The sequence below is a fragment of the Sprattus sprattus genome (assembly GCF_963457725.1).
Source record: "Sprattus sprattus genome assembly, chromosome: 14".
In the NCBI taxonomy this organism is placed as follows: domain Eukaryota; kingdom Metazoa; phylum Chordata; class Actinopteri; order Clupeiformes; family Clupeidae; genus Sprattus; species Sprattus sprattus.
Genome location: NC_137912.1, coordinates 25,511,927 through 25,533,971, shown reverse-complemented (window position 1 = coordinate 25,533,971; position 22,045 = coordinate 25,511,927). Strand labels below are relative to the sequence as shown.

Sequence of the window (22,045 nt, the reverse complement as noted above, 5' to 3'; positions counted from 1 at the left end):
GAAGAGGGTGAGGGCATCTTTAGAGGGAGAGAGAGAGAAGAGGGGGATAGATGAAGGAGAGGGAAGAGTGTGAGTGCATCTTTAGAGGGAGAGAGAGAAACGGGGGACAGATGAACAAGAGGGAAGAGTGTGAGGGCATCTTTAGAGGGAGAGAGAGAAGAGGGGGATAGATGAAGGAGAGGAAAGAGTTAGAGGGCATCTTTTAGAGGGAGAGAGAGAAGAGGGGGATAGATGAAGGAGAGGGAAGAGTGTAAGGGCATCTTTAGAGGGAGAGAGAGAAGAGGGGGATAGATGAAGGAGAGGGAAGAGTGGTCACAGAGAGGGGGATCCCCTGACAGCTGACTGAGGTCAAGACAAGTCCCCAGAGAGAGAGAGAGAGAGAGAGAGAGAGAGAGAGGTACCACAGCACAGAGACTCTAGTGACCGAGAGAGAGGCATATAAAGTAACAGGAAGGAATGAATGACAAACGGAAAGAACGAGAAACAGACTTTAAAAGGGAGGAATAAGGAAGAAAAGATATTGTGGAACATCTGACAAAACCCCACAGAAACGTGGCCATTCTAGCATTGCCAAAGATAGGGCCACACACACGCATTGACTGACACTGCAACAACAGAAGAGTCCGTGCCACACACAACTACCCAAACACACACACACACAGCCTGGTGCCACAGTGAGAAATCAGCACCACAGCTCTAGCGCTTAAAGACATATTGTCTGTGGAGCCTACGACTATGCCTCTAATCCTCTGACCGAGGCACGCAGGCTGATCTCCCATGGAGGCCAGTGCCTTACCTCCCAGCAGTCTGGAGCTATAATTATAGAGCGATAACGTCTGCTTGGGAGGCATTGTGTAGAAGTCACAGAGGCTCTGCGGGGTTCATTAGCAGATGGGCTGGGCTGGTTTTAGGCTGCGTTTGCATCTCTGTCTGCATTGAGATGTAATATTCATGAAGCTTTCCTGACAGAGCAGCCTCCTCCCCCAACACCACCACCAACACAGCATTCAACTTCAAAGGCACCGCAGAGGAGCATGGGAAATGGGAGGGAAAGTGGGAAAACACTGTGGAGGAGACCCAGTTTGATCCGCTCTGCCCTCAGACAAACTCCTTGCAGGGGTCGCTGCCTGGTGCATATATAATGCCCGACCCTCACTTTAAAAATACACTCTGAATTCTACAGGCTGAGTGGCTGCAGAGTGTTATGACTGCTCACAAATGTGCCCAGAGGGGGCCGGTGCACCGTCCTCTGAAAATGCAGATCTTTCACCATTACCTCAAGAAACTTCATTGCATGCAAATGACAGCATTAACATTTAACTTGGACTATTTCTCTGGGGATCTTGTTTTTTTTTCTCCTTTTTTTTTCTCTTCTCAGTCAAGCGGTCCTCTCGCCGAGAATGGAGAGTCTGAAGTGAGAGTGAAACTATGATTCAGCGGATGCACAGATACCCATCTGCTCTGACTCAGGAAAAAACAAGACCTGCAGGGGAAACCCAGTCGCTTGGGCTGAGAGCAGAGCGCCATCAGTCAAGGTGCTCACGATGTATTCACAGCTGTCTTAGGCCTGGCCATGCCCTTTCCATCAGTACTTAAGACGTCCCTACAACGGGACAGAACAAGACAGCCATACATCATCTCCCTCTAGGCAAACCAATGAGTCCCAGACGGTAAACTCGTGGAAGCCTTGATGTAAACAAAGAATCTGATTGATTAAGAGTGAATGAAAACCTATGCACTCACAATTATAATAGTGCATGGCACAAGGCATCACTAAGCAGGCAGATTAAAAAAACAAAACGTTCCATCAAGTGCACGGAGCCATATCGGCTCTGGCGATTTCAATCATGCACACATGAGGGAAGAGAGCCCGCAGAGAGGATGACAGTTAGACTAATGATGGAAGCTAAAGTGTGCTGTAACATGTAGCACAGTTTTCACCAGTAAGTTTTAAACATCGTCTTAAACTGTTTGCATTTGAAGTTTAACAACAGACAGGAAGTGGAGAGCTGACCCTGAGAGCCAGGGAGGTGCAGGCACATGGGTGGATGTCTCCTCCTGAGGGCCAGGGAGGTGCAGGCACATGGGTGGATGTCTCCTCCTGAGGGCCAGTGAGGTGCAGGCACATGGGTGGATGTCTCCTCCTGAGGGCCAGGGAGGTGCAGGCACATGGGTGGATGTCTCCTCCTGAGGGCCAGGGAGGTGCAGGCACATGGGTGGATGTCTCCTCCTGAGGGCCAGGGAGGTGCAGGCACATGGGTGGATGTCTCCTCCTGAGGGCCAGTGAGGTGCAGGCACATGGGTGGATGTCTCCTCCTGAGGGCCAGGGAGGTGCAGGCACATGGGTGGATGTCCTCCTCCTGTGGCCTGTGCTAACTGAACAGCAGCTGTACGTCACTCGTCCTAATAGGGCCTCCCCATGGATAATTCATCACAAGCCATTACTGGAGGCCATTACTAAAATTACACTCAGATTTCTGACAGGTTAGACCAATCCAATCTGAAACTCATCAAGGCCCTTTGAACCAACCATCTATCACAGCCACCCCTCTTTCACAAAGCATCTATCTCCCCCACAGTCCCCTCTCCTTCCACAGTCCCCTCTCCTTCCTCTCCTTCCCCAGTCCCCTCTCCTTCCACAGTCCCCTCTCCTTCCTCTCCTTCCACAGTCCCCTCTCCTTCCTCTCCTTCCCCAGTCCCCTCTCCTTCCTCTCCTTCCACAGTCCCCTCTCCTTCCTCTCCTTCCCCAGTCCCCTCTCCTTCCTCTCCTTCCACAGTCCCCTCTCCTTCCTCTCCTTCCACAGTCCCCTCTCCTTCCTCTCCTTCCCCAGTCCCCTCTCCTTCCACAGTCCCCTCTCCTTCCTCTCCTTCCCCAGTCCCCTCTCCTTCCACAGTCCCCTCTCCTTCCTCTCCTTCCACAGTCCCCTCTCCTTCCTCTCCTTCCACAGTCCCCTCTCCTTCCTCTCCTTCCCCAGTCCCCTCTCCTTCCACAGTTCCCTCTCCTTCCTCTCCTTCCCCAGTTCCCTCTCCTTCCTCTCCTTCCACAGTCCCCTCTCCTTCCTCTCCTTCCTCTCCTTCCCCAGTCCCCTCTCCTTCCTCTCCTTCCTCTCCTTCCCCAGTCCCCTCTCCTTCCTCTCCTTCCTCTCCTTCCACAGTCCCCTCTCCTTCCTCTCCTTCCATAGTCCCCTCTCCTTCCCCAGTCCCCTCTCCTTCCTCTCCTTCCCCAGTCCCCTCTCCTTCCTCAGTCCCCTCTCCTTCCACAGTCCCCTCTCCTTCCACAGTCCCCTCTCCTTCCTCTCCTTCCCCAGTTCCCTCTCCTTCCTCTCCTTCCACAGTCCCCTCTCCTTCCACAGTCCCCTCTCCTTCCTCAGTCCCCTCTCCTTCCTCAGTCCCCTCTCCTTCCTATCCTTCCACAGTCCCATCTCCTTCCACAGTCCCCTCTCCTTCCTCTCCTTCCTCTCCTTCCCCAGTCCCCTCTCCTTCCTCTCCTTCCTCTCCTTCCCCAGTCCCCTCTCCTTCCTCTCCTTCCTCTCCTTCCACAGTCCCTTCTCCTTCCACAGTCCCTTCTCCTTCCACAGTCCCCTCTCCTTCCTCAGTCCCCTCTCCTTCCTCAGTCCCCTCTCCTTCCACAGTCCCCTCTCCTTCCTCTCCTTCCCCAGTCCCCTCTCCTTCCTCAGTCCCCTCTCCTTCCTCAGTTCCCTCTCCTTCCTCTCCTTACTCAGTCCCCTCTCCTTCCTCAGTCCCCTCTCCTTCCTCAGTCCCCTCTCCTTCCTCAGTTCCCTCTCCTTCCTCTCCTTCCTCAGTCCCCTCTCCTTCCTCTCCTTCCCCAGTCCCCTCTCCTTCCTCTCCTTCCCCAGTCCCCTCTCCTTCCTCAGTGGGACCTCCAGCTCCAGCTCCAAGGCCAGCTACCTCAGCACCAGACTTTATCTTCCATGAAGGATGGAACAGGACCAGCCATTACGGACTCATCATGGGAAAGCAAAGTGTATTATTCATGAGCCCATTCTGTTCACTCACGGAGTAAACCTGGGTCATCATCACAACACCGCTGCAGTTCACTCAGACTCACGGAGTAAACCTGGGTCATCATCATCACCTCACCACTGCAGTTCACTCAGACTCACGAAGTAAACCTGGGTCATCATCACCTCACCACTGCAGTTCACTCAGACTCACGAAGTAAACCTGGGTCATCATCACCTCACCACTGCAGTTCACTCAGACTCACGGAGTAAACCTGGGTCATCATCATCACCTCACCACTGCAGTTCACTCTGACTCACGGAGTAAACCGTTTCCTGTCCTCTTCTAGCACCAGCTGTTGATCTGTGCACAAGTCAGAGCAGCATCTCTATGCATGGCTTACTCCTACACACACACACACACACACACACACACACACACACACACACACACACACACACACACACACACACACACACACACACACACACACACACACACACACACACACACACACACACACACACACTTAACCTTCAACCTTCAACCTTCAACCTTCAACTAAATGCTACGTTCATTTCCTGTTCAAAGCCTGAGAGAGCAGCAGGGATATGCCTGTGTTGACTCATTCCCATCCAAACACAGCCAAAAGGACCTAGTGAGTGAGTGAGTGAGTGAGTGAGTGAGCGAGCGTGTCTTACCTTGTGAGTAGAGCAGGATCTGCATCTCCAGCAGCACACACGTGAACAGCTGCACCAGGTTCTCCACGCCCAGCAGCTGGAAGGCGTCCCCCAGGGGGAAGTCGGCCAATGGCAGCTCGGAGAGGCCGGGCCGCTGGCACACGATCGGCTCGTAGACGCCGTGGAACTTGAGCGAGCGTCCGGGCGGCGGCAGGGGCACCTCGTACAGCACGTTGTGCACGTAGCTCTCCAGGGGCAGCGGCGGCGGCTGCTGGGCGCTGACGGCGCGGTGCATCTGCGCCAGGAAGCGGCGGCACGCGTGCATGAAGGGCATGGGCGTGATCAGGCACATGGCCTTGGAGACGTAGAGGGTGTCGCGCGAGGCGTCGTAGGCGGTGCCCGAGCAGCACGTCCCACACGGGCGACCCCCCCCGCCTGACGGCGCCTGAGACGGGGACGGTGCGGAGGAAGAGGAGCTGTCGGCCTCGTCCACGCTGCTGGCCAACGAGTCCATGCTGGATGAAGACGAGGAGGAGGAGGAGGAGGAGGACGAAGAGGGGCACGGGGTGGTGGCGTGCTCGGCGTGGTGCATCTGGTGTAAAGTCTGCATGGCGGCGCAGATCTGCGGGCTGGTCACCTCCTCGAAGAAGGTGTGCACGAAGCCGTAGGTGCGGGAGCCGTCCTCCCGCGTGATCAGGAAGGAGTGGAACTCGGGGTCCCGTTGATCTCGCTGCGTCCGGAAGGACAGGCCCTTGGGCATGCACAGCTAGAGACAGAAGGAAAGAAAAAGAAGGGTTTCAATTATGATTTGTTAGAAAAAAAAGATCATCACACCAACATGATTTTCACAGATCTCCACTGCTTGTAACACACACAGACACAGACACAGACACAGACACAGACACAGACACAGACACAGACACAGACACAGACACAGACACAGACACAGACACAGACACAGACAGACACACACGCACAGACACACACACACACACACACAAATGTGGCTTATTATGTTGATTATGTTTATTTGACAGCCTGGGCAGTGTTATCAGCCAGACTCAACTGCCATAGCCCCCTGGGACCGCACAAGCACATTAGATTGGATTAGTGCAAGTCCAGCTGAGATGTGCCTCTCCGTGATGAAACACTGGCTCTATAATCATTCTCTATGAGCATCTTCCAATAAAGTTTCTGTGCCAAAGTTGGAGCACTTGGCTCTCTGATCAAATTTAGACACGAATCTCTCCTCTAAGAGAATGAATGCAGCTCTTTTTCGCTTTCCTAACTTGCATATGACCCACTTTAAGAGCCCTCCGTCACAGTGTGTGCGTTATCAGAAGAAGAAGAGGAAGACCAGAGGGGGTGCAGAGGAAAGAGCAGATTCCATGAAATGTGCAGAGAGAGACAGACAGGGTGGGAGACAGAGAGAGACAGACAGGGTGGGAGACAGAGAGAGACAAAGTGAGAGACAGGGTGGGAGACAGAGAGAGACAGAGTGGGAGACAGAGAGACAGACAGGGTGGGAGACAGAGAGAGACAGACAGGGTGGGAGACAGAGAGACAGACAGGGTGGGGGACAGAGAGACAGACAGGGTGGGGGACAGAGAGACAGACAGGGTGGGGGACAGAGAGACAGACAGGGTGGGAGACAGAGAGAGACAGACAGGGTGGGAGACAGAGAGAGACAGACAGGGTGGGAGACAGAGAGAGACAGAGAGACAGACAGGGTGGGGGACAGAGAGACAGACAGGGTGGGAGACAGAGAGACAGACAGGGTGGGAGACAGAGAGACAGAGACAGACAGGGAGATATACCAAGGCTCCTTAATCGCCCCTCTCCAAATCAGAGTTCTAGACTTTACCAAAAATGGAGACCATTCAATTTTTTGAAAAACAGGATTCTCTCATCTCTTGCACAGACATGCACACACATACATGCACACACACGTGCACGCCAACACACGTGCACGCTCGCACATACACACACACACACGTACACGTGCACACACACTCACACAATTCCGACCTTTGCTCCTGTGACATTTCAACCAGTTACCAAACCCAAGAATAAGAGAGTGAGCTGAGAATCATGCTACAAAGAGAGAGAGCTGATGGAGGGATGGGGATGAACAGAAAGCCTAGGGAGGGAGGTCTGGAGAGTGGAACGTTTAAGAGGCGACCGAGAGAGCGAGAGAGAGGATTTATGAGGAGTGGAATTAGAATATAAAAAGCAATCATCACAGAGGCTTTAGCCAGGGCCCCTCAGGACTGAGCTGGGCCATCACTAAGCCATTCAGCATCCGGCGCTGAGGGATACGGAGAGAGAGAGAGAGGGGGAGCGACGGGGAGAAAATGGGGGGCTGAGAAAGGATGGCTAGTTTGCTCCCCTCTATTCTGCACTCCTTTCATCCTGTTTAACTCATACGGACCTAACTGAGTCAGGCTTCCATTTGGTGGCAATAAAAACAAAGTCTTGCTGCTGCAGCTTAGTGCACTTTTCCTGCTTAGAAGGCTGCAGCTGCAGTTTAATGCACTTTTCCTGCTTAGAAAGCTGCATTTCTGCTCCTTGGGGCATCCACATCAGCTGAAAACAACCATCTATTATGGTCTGTGTGTGATTAGCACCAAAAAAAGGCCTGACTATGTGTTTAACCCCTGCCTTGCAAACACCCCCTCCCCCCTCCCCCCTCCCATCAGTGCACACCAGACTGGGCAACTAGGTAGGGGTGGCCGATGACGTCATCCACAGAGCTAGCAAGCTCAGGTTTATCGTTTCAGAGAAGGGACAGGCACAGGCACAATGTGCGGTTTCCATGCCGACGTAAGTGGAGAAGCCAAGGTGAATAATTGATTGGAGGCAACTCGGCAATGGAGCATCACTGAGGGGTAGGGATGGAAAAATGCCCTTGCATCATGTAGAGCAGGGTCAGCGGAGTCATGTTACAGACATCCTTTACCTGCCTCAACGTGTACAGATGATTTTGTGTGTGTGTGTGTGTGTGTGTGTGTGAGAGCGAGAGAGAGAGTGTGTGTGTGTGTGTGTATATATCACTTTTTCCAAGAGTGGTACAGAAGTGTGAGTAGGACGTAGTGTGCATTCTGCATTTATCATAAGACACTAAGCAGTGTTTGTTGTTTAAGCTCTAATGACAGCGTGACAAGTGTTACTTCCTGTTGTGCAAACTAGTGCGAGAAATAGGAGCCATCACTGCAGCACTGCCAAACCCCGGGGGGAACATCCATAGGACCAGCAGCAGCAGGAGTCTCACTCAGTGCATTACCACTCAGAGCACTACATCCACACCAGGGCTCTGCTACTTATTAGTCATGCAGTCTTATAGAAATAAGAGTCTTTCCCTGTTCTATTCTTGTGCTTATTAGTGAGGCAGTCTTATAGAAATAAGAGTCTTTCCCTGTTCTCTTCCTGTGCTTATTAGTGAGGCAGTCTTATAGAAATAAGAGTCTTTCCCTGTTCTCTTCCTGTGCTTATTAGTGAGGCAGTCTTATAGAAATAAGAGTCTTTCCCTGTTCTCTTCCTGTGCTTATTAGTGAGGCAGTCTTATAGAAATAAGAGTCTTTCCCTGTTCTCTTCCTGTGCTTATTAGTGAGGCAGTCTTATAGAAATAAGAGTCTTTCCCTGTTCTCTTACTGTGCTGATTAGTGAGGCAGTCTTATAGAAATAAGAGTCTTTCCCTGTTCTCTTCCTGTGCTTATTAGTGAGGCAGTCTTATAGAAATAAGAGTCTTTCCCTGTTCTATTCTTGTGCTTATTAGTGAGGCAGTCTTATAGAAATAAGAGTCTTTCCCTGTTCTCTTCCTGTGCTTATTAGTGAGGCAGTCTTATAGAAATAAGAGTCTGTCCCTGTTCTCTTCCTGTGCTTATTAGTGAGGCAGTCTTATAGAAATAAGAGTCTTTCCCTGTTCTCTTCCTGTGCTTATTAGTGAGGCAGTCTTATAGAAATAAGAGTCTTTCCCTGTTCTCTTCCTGTGCTTATTAGTGAGGCAGTCTTATAGAAATAAGAGTCTTTCCCTGTTCTCTTCCTGTGCTTATTAGTGAGGCAGTCTTATAGAAATAAGAGTCTTTCCCTGTTCTCTTACTGTGCTGATTAGTGAGGCAGTCTTATAGAAATAAGAGTCTTTCCCTGTTCTCTTCCTGTGCTGATTAGTGAGGCAGTCTTACAGAAATAAGAGTCTTTCCCTGTTCTCTTCCTGTGCTGATTAGTGAGGCAGTCTTATAGACATAAGAGTCTTTCCCTGTTCTCTTCCTGTGCTGATTAGTGAGGCAGTCTTATAGACATAAGAGTCTTTCCCTGTTCTCTTCCTGTGCGGTACAATACCTTGTGCTTTTTTGTGTGTGGTTATATTTAGCTCCGTGCATCCCTTTGTGCTTTCCTTAGGACAGCCCTGGTGCTCCACATACTCCTCCCCCTCCTCCACACTCACCATGTTAACAGCATCCTGGTCGAATGGGTTCCACTCCACGTTCTCAGGATAGTGGGCCAACACTTTGGACTTGAAGGTTCTTTTGAGTGGACTCTGATCAAGGTTCTCCCCTGGGGGTGAAGAAGGTAGAACACAGGCATAAAGAGAGACAGTTAGATCATCATCTTCATCTTATTAATAATAATAATAATAATAATAATAATACTGCATCACATTTATATAGCGCATTCTCAAAGACGCTTTATGTAATCATGGTAGAACACAGGCATAAAGAGAGACAGTAAGATAATAATTTTCATCATTCAAAGCCAGACAGCAGACAGCTTCCTGTTCAGTAAATGAGAATGTGTACAACACACAGTGAGGCCCTTTAGGTCTTAGACAACCTAAGAGGGATTACTCTGGGAGAACAACATGGGTTGAAATGTAAGATTACCACATACATTTTCCTCTATGTACATAGAAATCAGCATGCATAGAGAAGGGAAAACCACTGTAGGGGGAAAGGTTAGGGTGGCGACCCGAACAAGTGGGGATGTTTGCATCGCAATAATAAGGTTCACAATTACAGGTTGGCAAAGAGAAATTGTAACCCCATGTTCCTTCTCACACACACACACACACACACACACACACACACACACACACACACACACACACACACACACACAAACACACACTGGGCAGGTCCTGTGCCAATCCCCTGTAGTTCCCACAGAAGGTTTCGGTCCCCACTGCCTCCGGCTTGGTAAACAAGCGCTAGTCTGTCTGTACATGTGCAGCCTGACATGCCTGTCTGATGATCCAGTGGCACCATCACATAGTGTGCCAGGCAGCCAGAGGCTGAGAGCCTGAGAAAGCACAGATTAGCCTCCAGTCATTAAGTAGAACTGGGAGGTCTTCTGTCTGAAGTAAGTACTCTTCAGCTGCACCTAGAGATCTGACACAGTGGATAATTTAAATCTAAATGCATTTCAGACATCAACATCATAATAATGATCAATATACATATATACATACAAGGGAATATCTGAATGGTACAATTCTACAGTTTGAAGTGACACTAAATCTAGAGAAAATAAATATTTGATCACAATCTGCATCGAAATTCAAAGCTTCCTGCTTGTGACTGTTTTCTCATTTCGCATTTTTAATAAAGTTTGTCCTTGACCAGAGCGGTCAGGATGATCCCCAGGAGGTTAATGTGAGTGAGGTACCTGCAGGGCTTGGGCTGCTTTAATTATGGGAGAATCACCGAGTCCTCCACCATAGCCCAACCTGTGTCTGGAGTCTAAGCACTGTGATTAAATGTGGACTTCAAACGGATTGATTTTAGATCACTGGCAATCAGCGTGATCCATGCTGGAGTTTAATACAGTTCTTGTGTCTGTTGGTGATGTGTGCAGTCGTGGTTGGGGAGGGGGGTGGTGGGGCTGGGGTCATCTGGGGGAAGGTGGATGAGGACAGGAGAAGGTGGTGATACTAATAGGCTTAACTCAGACAAATGTGTCCCCTCCAGGTGATCAAACAAGGGGATCAATGACACTTTTAGAGCCTCTAAAGTAGTCAGGAGTGGCGGAGGCTAACAGACGTGTCCCCCGTGCCCCGTGTTTAAGCACCCCGCCTGGGGTCACATTCGCTGGGTTCTACTGCCTTACTGGTGCTTTTATCGACAGTTATAAACCTGCACTGAGCCTATTGAGGATAAGGATAAACAACATGGATGATAAAAAAAAGATATTGCTGCACCCTTATACAATTGCTCACACACACACACACACACACACACACACACACACACACACACACACACACACACACACACACACACACACACGGGTGAATTAATCAGTGTTTTAGGGGTAATCTCTTAGGTGGGCAGCATTAAAATACACACTTAACTGTGTGCTCCATGAACACTGCAGAAACCACAGGCCCATCTTTGCACACAGCTGAGTGTTCAGGTCAGACAAGACGAAGGCACTGAGGCACGGCCAATAATCCCTGCTCTGACCTACATACATTACAGAGACTTCCTGTCGACAAGGTAGCATCAAGTAGAGTCCGCTCCTAATTGGATTTCACTTTAATATGTACACTATCCTGTTATTCTCATATTCAGTTATGGTCATCACTCCATACACGTGCAGGAACCTCTTTGGAAAGATACAAAATGCTTCGATCAAAACAACCTTGGTGGAAACCAAAGACACAGGGATAGGATCTGTTTTGGAGCTGAACACAGACACAGAGAGCTACAGGAGAGGGATGGAACCGTCCTCCACTGCACACACATTTAAACTGAGTGTGCAGTCAGGATCATGGCATGCAATGACTAGCAGGGCCTCAGACCAAAAACAAAGGAACCCTTAATGAAGACGACAGTCCAGAAAACAGGAGAATTAAACACATTAAAATGAAGCCCATGAGAATAGTTAAGGAGACGTGTGCTCAAGGGGAAGATCATCAACAGGAGAAGAAACAGGCATAATGGAATGGATGTGGAAGTGCTGTCTGTCTGTCTGTCTGTCTGTCTGTCTGTCTGTCTGTCTGTCTGTCTGTCTGTCTGTCTGTCTGTCTGTCTGTCTGTCTGTCTGTCTGTCTGTCTGTCTGTCTGTCTGTCTGTCTGTCTGTCTGTCTGTCTGTCTGTCTGTCTGTCTGTCTGTCTGTCTGTCTGTCTGTCTGTCTGTCTGTCTGTCTGTCTGTCTGTCTGTCTGTCTGTCTGTCTGTCTGTCTGTCTGTCTGTCTGTCTGTCTGTCTGTCTGTCTGTCTGTCTGTCTGTCTGTCTGTCTGTCTGTCTGTCTGTCTGTCTGTCTGTCTGTCAGGGCCCACTGTAGATGGAGTGATATTCAGATGAGAGGACAACATGAGGGAACAGAAACAGGTCCCGCTCCCAGCACAGGCTGCTGAGACTGACTGTCAAATGAGATGGGGATCTGGTTACCAGTTCCACTCGGAGGCTCAGGTGTGTGTGTGTGCTTATGTGTGTGTGAGGTCTACATGTATCACTGCTACCAGGCATGAATAATGCAGCTGTTCTGACCTTTGGGAAGAGATTGAAAACCACATCAGACCCACAATAGGAGAGGAATATGAGCTCATATTCATAGTATGCGTGTGAATGACTCCTCTTCACACCTTTAGGTGGTCTGTTTGAAAATGATTCCTAACGGCGAGTGAAATTTGATTCCAGTAGAAAGGCTTTATGTATTGAAATGTAAGTGTGGTGATCTGAACTCTTGCAGGCTCTCCCTGGGAAATGAAGTCTATGAAAGTCTAGAAATGCTGCCTGGACTTGTGCTGTGGTCAGATAGGCCCTAAATAGACTTCTGAGCTCTGGCTCCCGTGAGAGAAGGGGGGGGGGGGGGGGGGGGGTAAAAGGCACCAAGCCTCTTTCCTCCCACGTGAGGCAGAGAGGAATGGCGACGGGCAAGGAAAACGTGGAGGAGAGAGAGAAGAGACGGAAAAGTGTGTGAGAGATGGAGGCAGAGGCTGGAAGAAAAGGAGAAACAAAGGGTGGAAGAGATAAAGAGAGAGAGAGAGAGAGAGAGATGAAGAAAAAGAGAGAGAGAGAGAGATAAAGAAAAAGAGAGAGAGAGAGAGAGATAAAGAAAAAGAGAGGGATAGAAAAAGGGACAGAGATAAATAGAGCACATAACAATGACATTTAAAAAGCCCAAATCAAAGCCCATTTAAAATGTGGGCTGATAAAACAGGTCTCTTTTACCAATCAGAACACAGCATGGGGAGGGGGACAGAGGAAAAGCCAGCCTTGCCGAGGAGCTGGTTTGGAATAACAAGCTCTGGGGAACCTGACCCACATTTCAGCATCACAGCAAACCCCAAAAACAGGCCAGCGGCAAAACAAGGCAGGGAAATCTGTACAGAACAGAGGAGCGTGCACTAAGCATTCTGGGAAAAACAAGCGAGTCAAAACCAGGACCTGAATTAACATACGTTTGCATGCACACATAAAACACACCTCATTTATCCTCACTGAAAAGTGCAAAACAACTCATTTTTATTTATATTTCCTTAATACAGATGATCACCCTTCTAACCTTTGTGTCTGATGCAAAAACCACATTTGATGCATTTGAGTCCTCTGAAGCAGAGATGGGATTGAGGGATGGGAGCGGAAGAGAGGTAGAGAGAGAAACAGACAGCAGGAGCAGAGAGAATGCCTGTCCTCTCTCCGCAGGAGGCATCAAGATTATTAGCTTAGCTTAGCTTGGAGCTCTTTACCTGCTGCTGCCGCCTCTGGATCCTTGCCCTGGCGGTCGGCCTCGAGCCATTGGTACAAAGCTAGGATGGCACATGCAGAGAGAAAACACAAACACACAAGCACAGCGCATGTCAACAAAACAGAACCAAAACAAAATGTCAAACAAACACACAAACACACACACGCACAAAAAGGGCAATGATTGCATGATTGAGCATGGACATGGAGTGTGTGCTTAAGAGCGTGCCTGTGTGTGTGTTTGGGTATGTGCTCGTTAAGAGAGGGTGCGGTGCACACACACAGGCACGCTCTCACACACACACTCACACACACACACACACACACACACACACAAATATTAGTGAGGAGCAGTGGAGCGTTACCATGGCAGCTCGTGGGATGCGAAAATGAGAGTGAGCGTGAGTGAGCAGGGCTCATTGAAGCGTGATGCAGAGCGCTGACATTTACATTTACATCTTTTAAGTTCACATCTTGTGCAACACAAACACAAAAATGTTTCTACATATCATCTTGGATTACAAAAGCATTTGGCCTTCAGGAATACCCACATTTATCCACAATCTGCCTTGGAATGTACAGAACCTCTATATGACCATGCCGAGTATGTGTGTATGTGAGTGTCTGTGTGTGTGTGTGTGTGTGTTTGTGTGTGTGATGAGTAAGAAGGTGTTGTGCTCAATTGGGTAGGATATTTTGACATAGTCCATATGATCCCAACACCGGCATCTTAGTCAATAAAACTCCCACTGGTTGATAACTAGCCCAGCTTCCCTCAGTGATTCTGTTGCCAAGCGCAACCATCATCCTGTAAAGCCCCACCATCAGACATGATCACCATGACCACCATCAGAGGACTCAACACCTTCAGCAACCTCTCCCCACATTCCCAGCAACATGCACTCGATGACCACCAACGAGGGAGTCGCCATGTTTTTAGCATATCCGTTTGGCATCCATTTTTCTTAGTTTCAGAGGAAAACATTCCTTCATCTTAGCTTTGAGAGTCTGTCTGTTGCCTGAGGCTTTGTGTGTGTGTGTGTGTGTGTGTGAGAGAGACAGAGAGTAAGATATCGTGCTGTGCTCTCCATAGGGAGGGGGGGGGGGTCTAACAGCAGTCTGCCTGCCCTTGCCCTGAGCAGAGGACACTCATTGAAAATCAGAGGAGGGAGGGAGGGAGAGCTGAAAAGGGTAGGGAGAGGGGGGGTGGGGTGGAAAAGACAAGTGTTGATGAACCCCTCTCTCTCCTGAGTGTATGTGGCCTTGTGCTAGTCTCATTAACATGACAGTGGGGTCATGCCATTACATGCTGTAGCCTGACTGCCCACCACTAAACACCAACCTGCCATGTACCTGCAGTCATTACCTATGCCTCAACACCTGATGCACACACACACAGACACACACACACACACACACACACACACACACACACACACACACACACACACACACGGTCTGGTCTGGCAGACAGGCCCAGTTGGCATCTCTCCTGCTCCCTCCCTCCACAGAGAGTGACAGAGAGAGAGAGACTGGACGGGCCGGCTGGCTGGCTGTCTTTGGATCAGCTCAAGGTCATGGCATCATCAGCGCTTCTGTCCACATTTCTCCCCTGAGCCTCAGCAAGGCAGCCGCTATTACATAACACTTCAGACCAGAGGAAAGAATCACAGAGACGTGTGTGTGTGTGTGTGTGTGTGTGTGTGTGTGTGTGTGTGTGTGCAGAGATGAACCATCACAAGGTCCCTTATAAAAGGAGGCAGTTGATAAACAAGCACCAACTTGTCAACCATGCAGATAAACATACAAACACAGCCAGCCGTCCAGGCAAGATAGACACACACAGATAGTGGTCTGTCACTTTGCAAATCATTAGCTTGTGTTTAACATGCCTTCCTATTTTAAGTTCATCTTGCTATGTTTAAGACCTGCCTTCTATCACTCTTTAAATTACAAAAACTCAGCAACTCTGTATGTGTGTGTTAGAAACATCTCTTGTTGTACATAGTCACACATACGCACGCACCCCTGTCACGACCCAGCTCCTCCAAAGACACACACACACACACACACACACTCACATCAGCACATCCCACTCCAGCATGTCTGTAAGGGGGCATTCCTTGTGTAACGTTAGCTCAGCACTCACACACCATCAGTGTCAAACACAGAGGCCGTGCACAGTTATGTGGACACTGCAAAATGGGTCACGCACTTGTTCCCAGTGGGGAAAAACGTGATCAGGAGGAAGCCAGAGAAGCTGTGCACATGGCCGACTATCAGCACACTACAGGAACACCAACCTACATAAGCATTACTCTTGTTATACCGCCAGCCAGCTAGCATAAGCATTATTCTTGTTATACAGCCAGCCAGCTAGCATGTTTACATCCATTTCCCTCTTCTCCTCTCATCTCCTCACTTCGTTTGACTTGTTCTTGTTCTTTTTCTCTCTCTCTCTCTTTCTCTCTCTATCTCTAGGTCTCGTTCTGGCTCCGTAAGTCTGCTCGGGATTAAACTGCTTGTTCTACACGCACAATGAGGCTTTTAGTGTCTCCTTTTGTCCGCGCCTGTTTGCTGCTCTCCTGTTGGTATGTGCGAGCGCGCCGCACAAACACCTCCCAGAGGCAGAGACAGAGGCTGAGGTGAATGCTTTGTGCTACAGCATGCGTGCGGCCGCTGCTGCTGCTGCTGCTTTGTCGCCTGCTAAACAGGTAGGATGGCTAAATGGCACCCTTTGTGTTGGGAAGAAAATGTCTTTCGTCCCGTTAGACATTGTGTTCATTTCTGCCTGGTTGGCAGTTAGGCAACCCTCAATGATCAGCCAGGCTGTGTTGTGTTGTGTTGGGTTGGGTTTCACTTCCCTGCCCTTTTTGCATTGTAACAAAGATGCAAATATGTCCCATTTGAAAACGTATATAAAAAGGACCAGCGCTACATTCATGGCTTTGTTTTCCTTTGTCACACGTCACAGTTTGCTCTGGACTTTGAAGCATGTCCTGCATTGTGTCACTTTGTTCCAACATGACATTTAAAAGCCAAACAGCCCTGATGGGAGAACTGTGTGTGTGTTTGTTTATGATCAGCCTCAATGCAGTTTTGGTGTATGTCTGTCTGTGTCCATGGACTCTGGAATCCTGCCTGTGGTCTCTCTGAAGGGCCATTAGAATGCTATAATAGCGGCTGAACTGGATTCCAGACAACTCTTATCGACTGGCCCAAACCTCGAGCGCTCCCAGCCCCAGCAGCCTATCCAGACACACCACCACCTCCTCCTCCTCCTACTCCTCCTCCTCCTCCTCCTGCAATCTGTGGCCGGTTCTGATCAAGCCCTTAGGAGCTAAAGAAACGAGTCATCTGAATTCACTCCCACAAATGTACACCTACTACCCACTCAGACTATGCCTCTCTTGATAAGTCATGTGAATAGAGAATATTGTGCATTAATGTTTTGCCATGTTTATGTAATATTCAAAGAATATTTCTTACATCATTCACGGGATATCAGAGACATGCAAGTGGGTCCTTAATTCAGCAGCAGTGACCTTGCAGAGTCTATAAGTTGCTGTCGGTCAGTTGGCTTGGCTGCTGATGTGTTATTGAACAGGGCTAATAACGAGGCCCATTGGCTCCACACTCTGATGTAGAACGCTACGGGGATACGCAAGACATAACAATGATTGACTGTTTTATATATAGCCATTTACAACGCCAGCACTCCTGCCCATACTAACGAAGGGATCGATTACTCCCTCTCTCCCCTATAGTCTGGCCTCCGCTCACTCATCTCTAGGAGCAACACACACACACACACACACACACACACACACACACAGACACACAGACACACAGACACACAGACACACAGACACACAGACACACAGACACACACACACACACACACACACACACACACACACACACATACAGTGGAAGAGAACAGCGGACTACACCATGGAAACTATCCACACACAGACACAAAAGGAAAAATGGTCTAATGGAAAAAAGCATAGGTTACAGTAGTACATGATTGCATCTCTGCCTGGTGAATGAAGACATAATCAGGTTCACAATGTGCATCATCAGTGTGGTTGCATGCGAATACATAATAAGGTTCACATTTAGCATAATCAGTGTGGCTGGGCAGGTGACATCTGCAGGCTGCCGTCTGTGTTGTGCCTATGTGTGACTGAGAATGGAATGAATTTGGCGTGTGTTTAAAAGCCTTATAATCAAAACGGCTTAATATGCATGTGGTAACCGACCGTGGTTTGTGTGTTGACATGTTTGTAAGCACGCACGCATGGCAGTGCGTGTGTGTGTGTGTGTGTGTGTGTGTGTGTGTGTGTGTGTGTGTGTGTGTGTGTCTCAACCTGTTTCATATTCAGGTGGTGTTTATGGGAATAGTAGGTAGTGAGGGGGAGGAGGAGAAGGAGAGGGGGAAAGAGACAAAGAGATGAAGAAGACAGATGGGTTGAGGTGAGGGCCAACCCTGGTGTAGTACTGCACACTGAATGCTGAGAGGCACCATGTAAATTTTGACAAGGAGTCAGTTTCCCTCCTGAAAGAGGCAATCATCTCCTCTCCCGACATTCAAACTGAAAATACAAATACATTGATTTTTTTCTTAAATCACAGCTTCCTTCTACCTTCTTCTCCACTCTCTCAGTAATGAAAAACAAACAGTCAAACAATGGTGCACACACAGACAGACTCACACACACACACACACACACACACACACACACACAAACACAGTCACACACACACACACACACACAACTCTAGAGGTCTAAGGTTGCCATGAGATTAGTGTGTGGTCTGCCTTCATGTGCTGGCTGGGACCGTGACTGCCAGCCCTCTTAGGCCTCATAACTAGATTAAAGCCCACATCTAGATTACCATGGGGGTCATCCCTCAATCTGCACTCTATCCAAGGAGCTCAAGACACATCTGTGCCAGTTGTCTCTCTCATGGGAAAGTAGGAGTGTGTGTGTGTTTGTGTGTGTGTGTGTGTGTGTGTGTGTGTGTGTGTGTGTGTGGTATTTATGCACGCTCATGGAAATCTATGCTTTCATGGATGTGTGTGTGTGTGTGTGTGTGTGTGTGTGTGTGTGTGTGTGTGTGTGTGTGTGTGTGTGTGTGTGTGTGTGTGTGTGTGTGTGTGTGTGGTGTGTGGTGTGTGGTGTGTATAAACACAGGAAATATCTCAAAAGGGCTATACATTCAGAGTTGTCATCACAATGTATTGAAAAGTCACTAAATCCCTCATTCTCTGTGTGCATGGACTGACTCAGATTGATGCAGTCTTCACACACCCACACACAGGCACAGGCACATGCACACACACACTACCTCGCTTTAGTACCACACACATCCATTCTGCTTCCACAGCTCTGGCCAGGCCAATGACAGCCACATCCACACCACTCCTGACTTTGATCAAGAGTTACCAAGACAAGCCTCCAAGCAGTGGGCCTCTTGATAAATGAAGAGGAAAAGGGCTACTAACCACATCTATTTATCAGGGCAAACAACAGCCCAAATGCCCACTACCCTTACACACACACACACACACACACACACACACACACACTGTTATCTTAGGTAATAAAATATCTCCAGATGCTGACTCCATTTCACACATGGCCTGTTTTTGTAAAGCGCTGATTTCACAGCGTCTCCTTGACTTACATTCCCATTCTGCGCTACAGAAAAGCTGGCAACCTATCGGCAGCCTGCAACATCATCAACACTAACACGTCTTGTTGCTAGGCAAGCCAGTGCTCTGCCCTATGGTGAAGGCTAGAGAGAGAAAGAGAGGGGGGGGGGGGATATAGAGATAAAGAGAGGCCCATTAAATGTGGATGAGATTTGGTCGGCCTGGTGATATAAACATATCCCAAATGAATTCCTCCCCAAACCTCTCTTCCCCCCTCCGGCAGTTTGGCATCCTGATCATGTGCCATCAGGCCCACGTTTTTTGCAATGAAACTAAAAGCACTAGGAATGAGGCAATTGCTTCCCCAGAAATGAAACCCAACAACAGAGACAAACTAATGGGTTTGTCCTGAGACATAAAGACATAACTGAACAAACACGTACCAACATAGCTCACCCCATCACACATCTCCCTACAGGAGGCCAGTGGGGTTTTTGCAGTAGTGTAGACTGGGGAAAGATGTTAAATTAATATACAGGCTACTAATACGTGCTTCTGAATCTTGTCCTCAACTGACCTGACTGCAGACATTTGTAACCTATCAGATAGGCTAGTAAACACATAGGGAAAAAACTAAAACAAAAACGGGTACACCTTCCGAGGGGAGTAGTGAGTCGCAGCCTATCAAACTTATGCTCTCAGAACATGCTACTGGCCTTTACACCGCATGAGCAGATCCTGATGAGTCAGTACTGAACTTGAATAGGGAGTGTGATTAAGGGCAGGACAGGACAGGATAGTAGTGGTGCTTGCTAACATGCTTACATAAGATAGTTGGCTGGCAGACACCCCACAAATGATTGTACAGTGTCTATTTCTCGATAATTTAAAAAGAAATCTAAGGACGAAATAAAGCTAAATCAATTTAATTTATATACAAACACCATTATCTACCGAATTTGGTTCGCCATCTTTTATAATTTTTTTCCATTTATGGTTTCAGCAACATGTGTCAGGCTGCCTTCACTCCCACTCGCCATGTTGCTTACAACCAACCTCTCTCCTACTTTCACCCAGTCCAGTGGGTCTCTTGGCGTAAATCGCCAACTCGCGTTGAAAATCAATGTCAGCCGGTCACTTTGTCTCGCTACTGTGACGCTTAAACTCCCAACTGCTAGATAGCAGCATCTTCAGCCATTTGACTCTTCTGCAACATAGGAACATAAACTGAGGCTCGGGTTGAATGCATATGTGTGTTCTTTATGCAATGGTCAAAAAGCAACAGTTCTACAATCAGATTTAAAAAAATTCAATATACTTAATCGTTACCCCTGTATCATGACACGTTTTGTTTTGTCGGATTCGTGCCAATCCACAGCCACAGCCAGCAGTGGGGATTACAGGAGAGCAGAGGCTCATGTGTGATTCAGAGGTTGTCATGTCCTCTCACTCATCACCTCCTCATGAGAGATGACAGGGTGGGGTGGGGGGGTTAGGAAGCCAGGTGCAGAACAGAAGGGTGTGTGTGTGTGTTAATGCATGTCTGTGTGTGTGTGTGTGTGTGTGTGTGTGTGTGTGTGTGTGCACTGCTCTCTGGCTGCCAGCCATTGAGCCCAGCCCTATGATAGCAGGAATAAAGAGATAAAAGGCCCAGTCAGACACACACGTGAAGCTAATAAATGACTGGAGTAATAAAGACATTTCACCAAACTTCACTTACTCCCCCTCCTGTCCTCTCGCTCAAACCTCCACATCTTACTCCCTCTCTTCTCCTGCCTCTCTCTCTACCCACCACCCAGTGTGAGCTCGTCTCAACCTCGAGTTCCCATCAAACAAAGCTTTCAGAGTCTGAATAGGAGCAAAACACTTGGCACTGCCCCTCCATCCCCGTGCCCTCTGCCTCTCCGTGTGTGGTAGAGCATGTGAGGCGATCTTGACCGCTGGCAGTGGGCGTGTGCCCAGAGCTGCCCGGTGCTGAGCGTGGGCCAGCTGGGAGCGTGAACAGCATCCATCACTGACACTCAGGCTCAATAAAGCCACTCCTCAAAGAGAGAGAGAGAGAGAGACTGTAAAACACCTTCACATCCTAGCGGGGGGGGAGGGGGGGGTTGGGTTGTCGGAATCAGGCACACATTAGGCACCTTCAATTGAGCCTCTTAAATGCACTAAATACACATCACAATAACAAAGAAAGAACTCCATCTAGTTGAATAGGAGTTGCATACCAGGGAATGAAACACTATGGAAATCCCACACACGTGCACACACATATATGATGCCTTCATACTTCAGAGACATATTGCCTCAGCACCAGGAGCACGGGACTGGGGAACAGCACGTCCTGGGGTGCATCCTCAGAGTTAATGACTTCCTCTCTCTCCCGCTCTCTCCCGCTCTCTCTCTCTCTCTCTCTTTCTGCAGACGTGCATACTGCCTCAGCCCATTGCCTCTCCATTCTTCTCGGAGGTGAGCCCATTTCCCGCGGAGGAGTGGAGAGAATTGCCTTTGAATTGCTAATTAATTTCACACTCGTCCAGACACTTGAAAGGACTGGCTCTGGCATTGAGCGGAGACAGGAGGGAAGCACAAAGAGAGATGAAGTCCATTCTCATGAAGAAAGTCACCTCTCCACATCAACACCTAGCCGCTGAATGCTCTCTTCATAGCACCCCTGATACAAACACCAGGCAAAGTCCCATGCACGTCTGCGTGTGTGTGTGTGTGTGTGTGTGTGTGTGTGTGTGTGTGCATATGAACAGCCCTGGGATCATGGGTTAATGTAACTCCTAAATAAATTCATCCAGTCCCGAGGGGGAGATGTGCATCATTCAAAAGACCACCACTGAGTGTGTGTGTGGGGGGGGGGGGGGGGCAGAGAGAAACATATGCTGACAGGGAGATCAGATAAGCCTCTGCTGAATAAATACAGAATAATTACACATCATGAGAGCATCATACACAAGCGCACACACACACACACACACGCACCCACACACAAGCGCACGCACACAGACACACACACACACACACGTACACACACACACACACACACA

The 22,045-nt window shown here is 48.8% G+C and overlaps 1 protein-coding gene across 2 annotated transcripts in view; it reads right to left on the bottom strand.

Moving 5' to 3' along the window:
* The window catches only part of dennd5b (DENN/MADD domain containing 5B), a 62,334-nt gene that overhangs the window by 25,528 nt on the left and 14,761 nt on the right, over window positions 1-22,045 (bottom strand). For both annotated transcript variants that reach the window (XM_080851250.1, XM_080851251.1), the window contains exons 2-3: window positions 9,088-9,197; window positions 4,665-5,409 (exon numbers count right to left, since the gene is read on the bottom strand). In XM_080851250.1, coding sequence (XP_080707376.1) covers window positions 4,665-5,409; window positions 9,088-9,197 — 855 coding nt within the window. The remainder of the gene's footprint in view (window positions 1-4,664; window positions 5,410-9,087; window positions 9,198-22,045) is intronic.